The 13,852-nt window shown below is 42.6% G+C and overlaps 1 protein-coding gene across 3 annotated transcripts in view; it reads left to right on the top strand.

The window, feature by feature from the left end:
* Positions 1-13,852, top strand: part of SPRYD3 (SPRY domain containing 3) — a 472,005-nt gene that overhangs the window by 297,111 nt on the left and 161,042 nt on the right. For all 3 annotated transcript variants that reach the window (XM_069230934.1, XM_069230932.1, XM_069230933.1), the window contains exon 8: positions 2,117-2,174. In XM_069230934.1, coding sequence (XP_069087035.1) covers positions 2,117-2,174 — 58 coding nt within the window. The remainder of the gene's footprint in view (positions 1-2,116; positions 2,175-13,852) is intronic.

The raw sequence follows: 13,852 nt of genomic DNA, 5'->3' as shown, positions 1-13,852 counted from the left end.
AAGAAGACTCGTTCTGCAGGATCAGCAATCTCTACAACCCCCCAGAGGACTGTCTGCCTTCCTAAGGACCAAGAACCCCTGAGGACAACAGACCTGTCTACAAAGAAATCTACAACAAGGACTCCAGAGCCCCCTGGATCTGCTAATCTTGCCCACTCTGCACCCGACGCCCACATCGCCCACCAGACCAGAGAGTCAATCCCCAGGCAATTCCGACCTCGTGTCCATCCCAGGTTGACCCCTCCAGACCACTATGACGATGCCTGTAGTCTCAATCCAAAGGACCCCCCAGACCGTGACAGGATCCGGTGAAGATACCGGACGCCTAAAGGTACCTCTCCACCCACAGCTCAGTGGCCTTGGGGAGCCCAGCCGATGGTCTATCAACGTCTAGAGCAGCCTCAACTTACCTGTCCAGCTATTGGTCTTCTTCAGCTGACCCCCTGGACCAAGCCTGCAGCCTCTTTGTGAACCTGGTGTTTCTCGTTAAAAAGCATTGGGCGCCCAACACTGTGTCTGCACCCTGCACCTGCCTCCCCTGTGCCGCTGAGGGTGTGTGTATGGTGCTCACCTGTGGGATCCCCTGACCCAGGTGCGGATCTAAACCCCTCTCAGGCCTGTGACCCTACCCGGCCGGCACGTGTTGCAGGTGGTGCACTCTTGGTGTCTTCCTAAACTTTGCCTTGTGGACACCTTAAACCCCCAAGACTGACTAAGTCTAGTACTTTCCTGTAAACTGTGTATGTACTTTTTTCCCGTAAGATTGCATTGCCTTCAATGAAAATTGCACTGTTTACTTTTGATGTTGAAAGGTATTGCTTATTTGAAAACTGTTGACTGAGTTCTAAACAAAGTGCATTTTATACTTGAAGGTGATACATTCTTGAAACTGTACTTACCTGCAACAAAGATCCTTTTGGTTCTAGAAATAAAGTAACAAAGTATATTTTTTGTTACACAAAATATTGGACTGGAGTTAGTCATTGAGTGTGCCTAATTTCTTGACTGTGTGTACAACAAATGCTTAGCACTTCCCTCTGATAAGCCCAACTGCTCAACCACACTGCCACGAAAGAGCATTAGTATTATCTACTTTTGCCTCTGTAAAGCTTCTGGGGAACCCTGGACACTGTTCACACTATACCTTACTTTGGTATAGTATATACCGAGCCAACTTCCTTCACATCCAAAATTAATATTTGAGTTAGTGTCACATTTTTATGTTAACCAAACAATAGAGCCCCTTAGTTTTTTTTTTTCTTCTAAAAATCCAACTAATTTATTTGAAGGCGTGCTACCTACCTAGGATGTAGATGACCCACAATATATTACATTGCAAACAAATCTTTGAACAGCCAAAAGCACATTCTGGAAGGCATGATGAGACAACCACAGCTTTCATCTCTATTGTCTCACAGCAAGACATGCATGCACGGCAGCAGTATGGTAATCAAAACACATTAAAACAATGTAAAAATGTCATGTTAGGGGGCATTGTGGATTTACGGTGTACCTCCTAGTGATTATCATTAACTGTCAATGCCATTTGAATGGTGGAATATTGTACATCATGTGAATCTAGAAGAGCTTAAAGCTGTAAACCCATTGCTACAGGTAAATAACTGGTTCCTTTCTCCATAGACTTTCATATGTTCCCTGGATCCCTTTATTTCACGTTTTGCTGTGTTGGCACAGAAGCTTGTGTTTTCAGCTTTTGCTCAAATTACAGAAGTTTCACTGACTTTTTATGTTCTAAGCATGTGTCTTCAGCCTTTGACCAAAGTCCCCTTCTACTTCTGACTAATCTGCTTCCATACCGTCTTCTCTGTTGGCTGCAGCCCCACACAAGATCCCATGGATTCTTCCCCATGCACCTTTATTGCATATTTAAAAAGGCCCAGGCTGGAAATTTACCCATGATCTGTGGACTAGTTTTTTCATATGAGAAGTGGTAGGAATCAAAACAGGTTACATAACTATACATTGTACTTGTACAAAATCTCAGTATCTAATAGAACTTTTTTGACTTTCCCACAACTAATAATTCTTATGTATATATTCAGTAGGTCTTCCAGTTCTGTCCTTACTAAATCAACCTTGTTTTTTTCTTTCTAAGGACTACCCAAAGAACAGGCATCCGGGATGGAGTAGGGGTTCAGTGGCGTACCATGCAGGTGAGTAGGACAGCCTTTATGTTAAAGTAGTACTTTGTCTGTGTTGCTCCTTCTCTACCACACTCTTTCAGCTACTTATCAAAAATGTTCTCCTATTTTCATTCAGAAAAGGAAAAAACAAAGCAGGATTCCTGGTATGAATTCTTTTAAGTAAAGACCAGTCATTTATATGTGTATGCTTAGAGCTTGATCACAAGGAACCTGTAGCTTAAATACAGAGAAATAATTGCATCTTTCTTACCACTGATATTTACCACGGCTTGCGTTTGGGGGAGTGTGAGATTCTTTATTGGGGACATTCTTACCTTTTTCACCAAAAGCAGCCTTTCTGTATGTATTGAAAAACACTTTTGCATTGTGCACGTTACTGAGCTACATCGATCCAATCATATAGAAGGACTCATACATGCTTTAATTTTTTATTTAATTTCTTTGACTTCCGGTTGGGAAATGGGAGTCCACAGTGAAATATTATTTGTCAAATATCCACCACACATTTTAGAAAGTGGGCATTTTGTGGAGGAAGCACCAGCAGTAACAAGTTAACTGTCTACTGCTAGTATTGCAGTCTCTCCATGTCACACTCACGCCATCACTTACTCTTCCTGCTTATCCCCTGACAATTATAAGGTCTCTCAAACTATGGGTTACAGTGGGCTTAGAATCAAAAGCTTTAAATTAACATTGAAGAATATCTCCAGAATAACATCTTTAGAAGATTCATATGCTTTGAATTTTTCTCAGTGCCATGGTGGGAATCCCCACTAAAATGTAACCTGGCGCTGTATTACAAAAAAAAAGTGTGTTGAATTGAATGGTATAATTAGCTGTGGATCTCAATGTTTGTAACTTCCAATTAGGAATGAGGTTTTAAGGCAATGGATGTCACTTTCACTGGTGGCTGCCGTTTCTTTGAAATTTTCTACTGCTTGTCTTGCGAAGGGAATTCTCAGACCAAGTTCTGATCTTTTCAAGATTAACAAACTGACCTTGACATGCACCTTCTACTTCAACTATGACTTTTATCAACAAGTAAAAGGGACCTCTATAGGAGGGGCTATTTTTCCCCCTAACTCTGCCATTCTGTTCATGGAGACCTAGAAATCTATGTCATCCTATCAAGCCTCAACCCGTTTCGCAGCCACATTAAGTGGAAGTGATATATTGACAACATTTTCGTTATATGGCAGGGTTTGGTGGATACTCAGAGAATTTCTCAGTTGGCTTAATGGTAACTGCAAAGGCCTTAAATTTGCTCTTCAATCCAGCAAAACTGAAATACCCTTCATTGACCTGGTGATAAAAGCAGGTGGCAGGAACTGTACACATCCCTGTATCGTAAATCTACAGAGTGAAGAGAAACACTTTGTTAGCCTTGTGTACCTACCACTCCAGAGCACTGTGGAACTAGCTTCCCTGCTTGCAATTTTTGCATTTAAGTACTTGTTTTTTCAAGCATGACTTATTCAAGAGGCTGAACTATTATCACAAAAGCTCTTGCACAGTGGTTATCCGTGTAGACTAATGAAGAGATCTATGAAGAGGGCTTGGTAAAGCCTTACGGAGATACTACTCACACCTAAAGAGAAGAAAGACACAGACAGACTGGTATGTGTAACCACATTTTCCCCTGTATTGAACCAAGCGAAGAAAAGTATTTTGAGACACTGGAATGTATGAACGCAGGTGACCTTACATTTGAGTGACCTATCTTTGCATTTCGCAAGAACAGGAGTATTAAAGACCACCTTGTCAGAGCTAGTCTACCCCCTACTAAGAGTGACCACATGCTCAATGATTTATAGGATTTTGTCCTCTTGATAGACCATTTCAAATGCTGTAGTTGCAGTGTCTGCGATTACACAATTAAAACCAAGGAATCCTTTTATTAAAAAGGGAGAAGTCACTTAACATTTTTCTGATTGCAAAACTGCCAATGTGATGTATGCCATTACCTGCCCATGTAACGTTCTATACACAGGGCAGACAACACAAGAAATTTGGGTAAAAATATGTCCACATAGGAGTTGCCTCAGATGTAAGGACATAACTACCTCATTGGTTATACATTTTGTGGAGCTCAGTCATAAGGAGGATGACCTGCGTTGGCAAATCATTGCTGTGGTGAAGCAACCAGAGAGAGGCAGACACATTTCATCCTTGCTGAACAAGGAGTAATTGAAATTAATTTTACACACGGACAGACTACACACTGGATTTAACAAAATAGAGAACTGGACATAAGTGCTGTGTGCCTCTTCCCAATTATATAGTTGCATTCATCAAGAATATACGTGATTGCCAATGGACTATTTTTGGAAATGCATTAGTCCAGCTACAGATCAGGCAGGACTCTTATGTCTGACTAAGAACTAGTTGGTCTTTCCTCTCTCCAGACTCCGATACTTTGTAGTTTATGCACGTGTTTTATATCCATAGGTTGTTTTTTCCTGTTTTTAAATATTTTTTGTAGCACCTGAATTCCTTTTACACAAAATCTGGACTGTCTTCTTTCATATACTATTCATTTGTATTTCAAATCCTTGTATAACTTTTCTTTTTGTCTAAACCTGTAACTTACAGTTCGATGGTATATGTGGCTGTAGATACACATGCTTTGCATAAGTCCGCCATCTAGTGTTGGGCTTGGAGTGTTGCAAGTTGTTTTTCTTTGAAGAAAATTTTCGAGTCACGAGATCGAGTGACTCCTCCTCTCTGTGCTAGTGTGCATGGGTATTGACTTCTTTGTTAGATTGTTTTCTCTCTGCTGTCTGGTTTGGGTGTGTATTCCTCTCACTCTGGTATTTCTTGGTTGGTCTACTCCCAACTCTTCTTTGTCATTCTTTCAGCAACGGCATTGTATTTCGATCACGTATTCTCTAACACATTTTAATAGAAATTTCTGCATCAGGGGTTGGTCTCACCACCCTTCGGGGGCGCCAATGCCCAACTCTGTCCTACTACTCCACATGGTGTCAAGAAATGCAGGGCTAACAGAACGCACTCCATTTCGATTTTGCCCTTGATGCCATTCAAAATTCCCGCACAGCGATCATCATCAGATGTGTAATCTCCGCTTGTCCCTGGACCACAGGGAAGAAACCTGCGATGCCTGTTCTTCTTTCCGCTCCAAGAAGACCCTACGAGACCAAAAAGCACGTCAATTGGAGATGTTGTTGAAGACGCCGGGTGACACCCCTGATATCTTTGGGGAAGAACATGCAGAGGTGGAGACCCATCAAGAAGAGGCTTTTTAGATAACAGATTCAGACTCTGATGTTCAATTGGACTTCGAAAGCCAGCCTCTTACCTTGGTGCTACCTGCGAGTACTACCCAAGCCCTCATGTAAAGACTTTAAAGAAGCCACATAATTCAGTTGGTCCACCACTGCCTTCAGCCATGGTTGGATCGGAGAATTACATTTGTATGCCCCACCTTTGAGCTCAGCACTGAAAATATTCAAGACAAAAACGTCTTCAGCATCAACCTCAGGCTCCACACCTCATTCGCAGCAGGATCAAGTTGAATATTCAGTCCGAGTGTTTTGGCTCCGAGCAAAGAAACCCTCTACCTGTGTTTCGGAGTTGAAGGCTTCCATTCGACAAAAGGCTCCGAAAGTTTTAGAATCAATAATCCCCTTCAAAAGGCTCCAGTTTTTCGTCAGACTCAAAACTGGAGCATATCCTTGAAATTATGGCCGCTCGTCAGCGCCAGATTCGTATCCAAAAAAGAACAGGATGCATTATTGCTTCTCCTCCAGTTCCAATTAAAAGTAAATTTACTTTCCAGGAAACTTTGGACACAGCTCCTCCACCTAAGAAGCTCTCCAGACAGGGCTCCAGTACAACCTAGGCCTTCTCCTCCACACCCTCCTGTACTTCCTCTTACACCTCCTCCACCTTCATAAGGTCCTCCAACTATTGTGGAACCACAATTTTCTCCATAAGGTTCACCAACACCTCAGGGCGATGACATGTAAGAAATTCCACAAGACATAGATCCTTGGGATTCTTATGATATAGATCCCATACTCCCAAATGACCCTTATTTATATCCTGCACTGGCAGATCCATATCATAATGTCCAAGTGCATTCTGACCCAATTGAGGAACATTCTCTATTCAAAACACTAACTTCCACTCACAAGCAAAGGCCATTTCTTCCCATGCTACCAGGTATGCTTAGACACGCTACAGACATTAAGGAGCCTGTCCAATCTAGAGTAATTACTCCAAGAGTTGACAAAAAATACAAGGCAGCTCCTACAGACCCTATATACATTAGGTCACAATTGCCCCCAGATTCCATTGTGGTTGGTGCAGCACGTAAGCGGGTCAACAGGAGATGCACCGTCTCCTGATAAAGAAAAAAATTAGATGCTGCGGGTAAACAGGAAGTGGCAGAAGCAGCCAAGCTCTTCTAGCACGATATGATAGAGCACACTGGGACGAGATGGAAGACCTTCTCTGGTATCTCCCAGAAGAACCCCGTAAAAGGGGACAGGAGGCAGTTTCCGAGGGCCAAACTATTTCCAATATTGCCATTAGGTGCACCACTGGTGCTGCTGATTCCGCCCCACGAGACATTAATATTGGCATTATTCACCACTAAGAGGCACTTTTTGTCGCCTACAATTTAGAGGAGGTTTCAAGACAACATCTACTGAGCCTTCCACCTCCCAAACAAGGCACACATTTTTATAACAGGTTCCTTTAGAGGTTCCTATAGAGTTGCCAGTAATACAGGTAGAGGATGGGCGTCTACCTATAGAGGTTCCGCCTCAAACACACACCAGTGACTGGCTACACCTTCCACCACCGCACACTTCTCCAGTGGGGGTAAGACTACTCACTTTCTATCCCCAAAGGTCGACTATCACCACGGAGCAATGGATTCTATCAATTATCCAACTTGGTTAATGTCTAGAACTCATTTTCATTCCACAAAATATTCCCCAGTGCATTCCTAAACTGTTGCATGACCATCTCTTTCTTTTTAAGGCAGAGGTACAATTCCTTCTTCTCAAATGAGCTATAGAACCTGTTCCCCTATCACAGAAAGGCTTATGGGTGTATTCCCTATACTTCCTCATACCAAAGAAGGACAGCTCATTAAGACCAATTCTGGATCTATGACCTCTCAACCTATACATACTTTCAGAGCATTTTCATATGGTCACTCTGAAAGATGGTATTCCCCTATTACAGCTACAAGATTACATGACAGCATTGGATCTTAACGTGCTAATTTCCATCTTCCCATACATCCTGCACATCCCAAATACCTCTGGTGTGTCATTGTGGGAAGACATTATCAATTCAAGGTTTTACCATTCGAGGTAACAACCTCTCCCAGGGTATTCACAAAATGCTTGTTGGTAGTTGCTGCATTCCGCAGAAGATAAAATATTCATGTTTTCCCATGCTTGGACGATTGTCTCATCAAAGCCAATGCCATCTAACAATGTCAGAAACATACTCAGTACACAGTAAACCTTCTACACATTCTGGGATTTACAATCAGCTTTCTCATATTCCATCTCCAACCCTCACAGATACAGCCTTATCTGGGAGCAATTCTCAGTACTCACTCAGATTTGACATATCCAAACCCAGCACGGCTTCAAGCTTTCCAAACACTTCTGTCTCAATTACAGGAGAACCATATGTACACATTCAGACTAGTGATGCAGTTATTAGGGATGGTGGCTTTCTGCATTGCCTTTGTTCCTCATGCCAGACTGCACATGTGTCCATTACAGTAGTGTCGGTCTCGTCGGTGGTCTCAGTCACAGGGTCATCCTCCAGATCTAGTGTTAGACTGCCAGACTCACCACTCTCTGCAATGGTGGAATCCCACCAACCTTTCAAAAGTGCACATTTTGGAGACCCTGTTCCTCAGACTACTCTCACTACAGATGCATCACTGATAGGTTGAGGAGCTCACCTCAAAAACCTCACCATGCAAGGCAGATGGGATCCCATTCAACAAACTTCACATCAGTTACTTGGAGTTACTAGCAGTCTTTCTAGTGCTCAAATCATTTCTGCCACCACTGTCCCACAGTGGTTCTAGTCCGTACAGACAACATGACAACTATTTATCTGCAGAAACCGGGGGAGGGGGACACACTAATCTCAATTGTCCCTTCTAGCACAGACTATTTGGAAGTGGGTAATTCACAATCACATTCACTTACTGGCAGAATATCTCCTGGGTTTGGACAATTGCTTTGCAGACCTCGTAAGCAGGATGCAGCAACAAGTCAACAAATGGGAACTTTATCCACAGGTACTTCACAAATACTTTCACCCCTAGGGAAAACATTAGAGATAGATCTCTTCGCCACTATAGAAAATTCAAAATGCCAAAACTTCGCATCCAGATAGCTACACCCTCAATCCAATGGCAATGCTCTATGGATGAATTGATCAGGGATATTTTCTTATGCTTTTCCGCCTCTCCCACTCATTCCATTTCTGGTTTGTAAACTGAGACAAACATCACTCACCATAATCTTTGTAGCCCCCACGTGGGCACGTCATCCTTGGTACACAACAGTATTGGATCTGTCTGTGGTTCCCCACCGAACACTTCCCAACAGACCAGACCTTTTGACTCAAAAGCAAGGTCAAATCAGACCTTTTGACTCAAAAGCAAGGTAAAATCAGACATCCAGACCCCAGAAGACTCAGTCTTTCAATATGGCTCCTGGAGTCAGAGTTTGGATATTTACAACTTCCATCTGAATGTATGGACGTACTTAGAGAGGCTCATCAACCTACAACTAGACAGTGTTATGCTGCAAAATGGAAATGTATTGTATGCGACTGCCAACCTAGACACATTGATCACTCAAAATAAGTGTAAGACATCATTTATCTGCTACATTTACAAAAGGCAAATTTAGCATACTCATCTACTAGACTTCATTTAGCAGCCATAGCTGCTTACTTCGACAACATACTTCTTTGTTCAGAATTCCTCTAATTAAAGCGTTTATGGAAGGACTTAATCTTATGGGTCCACCATTTGAACCAGTGCATTCCTGTTTCTTGCAATTTCTCTCATGGAATGTTGCATTTTTAGTGACTATCACTTGTAAATTTATGTGTAAGTGAATTACAAGCTTTCACTTTAGAAGAACCCTTTTTCCAAGTACATAAAGATAGAGTAGTTCTTAGGACAAACCCTACATTTCTCCCAAAATTAGTTTTACCATTTCACATTAACCAAAAAGTTGTTACCTGTTTTTTTCCCCACAGCCGGACTCAGTAGCGAAAAGAGCTTTGCACACACTAGATGTTAAATGAGCTCTTATGTATTACATTGACAGGACTAGTAGTTTTAGAAAATCTAAACAGCTTTTTATAGCATTTTCAATGCCTCACAAAGGCAATCCAATTTTTAAAAAATTGAATAGCGAGATGGATAGTCAGGTGTATTCAAACTTGTTATCTACAAAAACAGTTACCTACAGCTCCTAAAGTATGCAGTACCAGAAAAAAGGTGCTTCTATGGCCTTTTTAGGAAACATTCCAAAAGCAGATATTTGTAAGGCTGCTACTTGGTCTTCACCACACACATTCACTAAGCTCTCTTGTGTAGATGTTTTAGCTCTCCAACAAGCAAATGTTGGCCAGGCAGTGCTAAGAACACTTTCAAGTTGTCAGTGGCTGGAATTAATTCAGACATTCCATCCATCACTTTTTTGTATGCTTCTATGGTAGGGAAAGTAATGGCAATGGAATATCTTTTCAAAACGGTGTGTAACTATTCCTTCCTGCTTTGCATGAAAATGTAAGAGACCTACTGCTAAGTAAACACACAAACTGCAGCCAGTAGCACTACTCAACACTCTTTTCAGAACAACCATTAAAGAGGCTCAAATTAACTCCTTCAAAGAAAAGTAGGACTCAGTTGAAGATAACTTATTGTTGAAAATGTTCAGTGGTGTACCTAGACATTTTCTTAAGCACTGCTTATATGGTTCGACCTGTATAACACAAAATGGCAGAAAAAACAGAACCGGTTATAAGAGATCAAGAGAAAGCAGTAGTAATGGATGAATTTCAAAATGCACCGTTGGCTAGTAGAGCGAAACATTCAGAAACTTTAAAGATGTTTTAGTTGTTTGACTATAGGGAATACACAAAGAGAATACATGTTGCTGAAGATAAATCTAGCATGCTACTAGAATATATAATCAATTATGACACTGACAGGTGCCTCATAGGCAGGGATTGGAAAGCTTGATTCACTGAAGTAGACATAAACGTCTTTAAACAATACTTCCATCACTCCAAACGCAGTAAGTCCCTTAAATAATATTTGCGGGGCATTTCACAGGCAAGATTGCCCCAAGTAGGACAGAAACAAAATAGATGTCCACTATACAGGGGGCACACGGGGAATAGTGTAGATGAGATACATGCTTGATTTCAGGCAAAGTATGCCGATCATCTTACCCCTCACCGTTAGAAATGTACCATACCTCTCTGTAGGTGGGGATACTTGCCCTACTCCACTAGAGCCTTATTGATAGTTGTACTGGGCAAACACCACAGGGACATACGAAGCATGACCTACTACCCACTAGTAGTCTGCTCAACATGAGCAATATAATCCTGATCTGAATACCAACTACCCGGCTAATGCAAGTGTTGTCACCCCTAGGACATAGAGACCAGTTAGGGTTTATGCTGGAATAAAAGGCCTCATATAAAATCTGAGAAGACTGTTCCAAGTCATAGCAACTCGAGAGACAATAATAGATCAACTGTAGTGGCTATGATCAATACGTAAAAAGATTTTACACAGTGTGGGAATACATTAACGTTACAATGACCTACTTGAATTTCGGAGAGCGGGTTCTGCAGTGGCTGAAACTAGTATATGTAGCCACACTGGCAAGTGCAAAGGGCCTCAAATCAGTCGTTATGTTAATACAATGGTTGCTGTATACAGATCATCAGAAGCACTAACTGAAGTGGAAAACATCCTTCTGCTATTGGACTGTTTTTGTCAAATGTTAGGCCTTTAAGTGGAAAAAGAACAAATGTCTACTCTACCCCGTATATAAAGAATCAGAAAAATATGGAAACAAGATTGGGAAGTGGAATGGACCCCAGACACCATCAAATACTGGTTTCCTACTGTTCTCAGGGAAAAGAACAATATTGTATGAGCCTATTAGAAGTGAGTAGTCTCAGCTTCAAACAACTCAGTAGATGTTGCCTCCCAATATCTGATGGGAAAAGTGTCCGCAGCAACAAATGTCGTTTTTCTGAGGACCTTGTTCCGTTTCCTAAATCTACTTTTGGTGATCTGTCAGAACTTCTTTAGCGAGCTGAAGTTCTTGATTTTAGAACTAGTGTGAAGGAACACCACAAGGGTATCAATGGAACTGCTTCAGCTTCCGATTGAAAAGTGAAGGTTTGGGGTTCAGTAGCTGGACCAGTAGTAAACCGTGCAGCTCCAGCTAGTGGCCAGGTATTTTTCAATGCCAACTGCCAACCCAGTTGAGAAACTACTGGTACCAGCCTACCTGACGTAGTTCCTGTAGGGAATAAAGGATAAGAAAAATAAACTTCTCTTGCTTGTTGGCACAGCCAGAAAATGGTGGCTCACATACACTAAGAGCAAAAATCTCATCAGCCTACTCACTAAAGATCGCTTTCCAGATTTTTTGAACTGGTGAAGGTGGGGAACTCCAACAGAAAATAAGACTTTGAAACAAAGGGAATTAGTTGAAAACATGTTCTCATTTAGAGTGTTAAGGGCACTGGAGGAGCTTGAGAATGAATATGCTTCATCAACAGCTCAGTTTATTTCGTACAATATGTAGGAAAGTACCATCTTTCTTGACATATTACCCCCAATGTCTGCCTATTTGTCAGTGTGTTTTTACGGTCTCACTGGGATCCCGTTAGTCAGGACCACAGTGCTCAGAGTCTGTGGTCTGTGTTGTCAGTATGCTTGACTGCGTCACTGGGGTTCTGCTAACCAGAACTCCAGTGCTTATGCTATCTCCGTTTACCAAATTTGTCACTATAGTTTAGTGACTCCATATTCCAATTTAGATTGGCACACTGGTCCCCCTTATAAGTCACTAGTATATGGTGCCTAGGTACCCAGGGCATTTAGGGGTTCCAGGAGATCCTTATGGGCTGCAGCATTTCTTTTGCTGCTGATAAGGAGCTCATACAGACACTCCTTCAGGACTGCCACTGCAGCCTAAGTGAAATAATGCACACACTATTTCACAGCCATTTGTACTGCACCCGGTAGCTTATAAGTCACCTATATGTCTAACCTTCAGTTACTGAAAGCTAGGTGGAAAGTTACGGTGTGTGAGGGCACCCTTGCACTAGCAAATGTGCCCCCAGTTTGTCCAGGACCAATTTCCCGGATTTTCTGAGTGCGGGGACACCATTATAAGCATGCACTACATATATGTCAATACATATATGTAGCTTCACAATGTTAACTCCGAATATGGCCATGTGAGGTGTCTACAATTGGGAATTTGAACCCCCAATCCAAATCTGGTATTGCGGGGCCAATTCCATGCACCCTGGTGGCTCCACCATGGACTCCCCCAGTACTGCCAAACCAGCTCTGAGGTTTCCACTGCAGCCCCAGCTGCTGCCACCTCACAGACAGGTGTCTGCTCTCCTGGGGATTGAGCAGCTCAATCCCAGGAAGGAAGAACAAAGCATTTCCTTTAGGTGAGGGGTGATACACCCTCTCCCCCATTGGAAATAGGTGTTACAGGCATGGGAGGGGCATCCTCCCAGAGCCTCTGGAAATGCTTTGAGGGGCACGGATGGTGTCCGCCTTGCATCATCCAGTCTACACTGGTTCAGGGACCCCAGTCTCTGCTCTGGTGTGAAACTGGACAAAGGAAAGGGGAGTGACCACTCCCCTGTCCATCACCACCCCAGAGGTGGTGCCCAGAGCTCCTCCACAGTGTCCCTGTCTTTAGCCGTCTTGGATGCCAATATGTGGGGACCCTCTGGGAGCATCTGAGTGGTCCGTGCCAGCATGTGACATCAGAGGCTCCTCCTGATAGGTGCAAACCTGGTTAGGTAGCCAGTCCCCCCCTCAGGGCTATTTAGGGTCTCTCCCCTGGGTGTTTCCTCAGATTCTGTTTGCAAGACTCCACCAGGACTCCTCTTCATCCTCTGCTTCAGCTTCTGACCATTGGATCCTCTACACACTACACTTGCCTAGGGCGGAATCCGACTTTCATATTCCACTATTTTAGGATACGGTTTGTGTTGCCCTATGCCCATTGTATTCTATTGTGTTTTTTGTTTTACTGTTTGCACTGTTTTATGGCTGTTTACTTACCTGATTTTGGTTACTAGCGGATATGTTGTGTATAATACCTCCTGTAGCAGTATTGCCTCGAAGATATTTTTGGCCTTGTGTCACTAAAAAGAGGTACCTTTATTTTTGGTAACACTGAGTATTGTCTTTTTATTGTGTATAGGTACTGTGTGACTATAGTGGTATTGCAAGTGCTTTGCATGTCTCCTAGTTCAGCCTTGGCTGCTCTGCTACAGCTACCCCTAGACAGCCTAAGCTGCTAGACACTGCCTACATTTCACTAAGGTGTAAGTACCTCTGGTACCCACTACAAACCAGGCCAGCTTCTTACACAATATAATTG

This window comes from Pleurodeles waltl, chromosome 4_2 (assembly GCF_031143425.1).
Source record: "Pleurodeles waltl isolate 20211129_DDA chromosome 4_2, aPleWal1.hap1.20221129, whole genome shotgun sequence".
Taxonomy (NCBI): domain Eukaryota; kingdom Metazoa; phylum Chordata; class Amphibia; order Caudata; family Salamandridae; genus Pleurodeles; species Pleurodeles waltl.
Note: the sequence above shows the minus strand (reverse complement) of the source record. Positions and strands in the feature narration are given on the sequence as shown.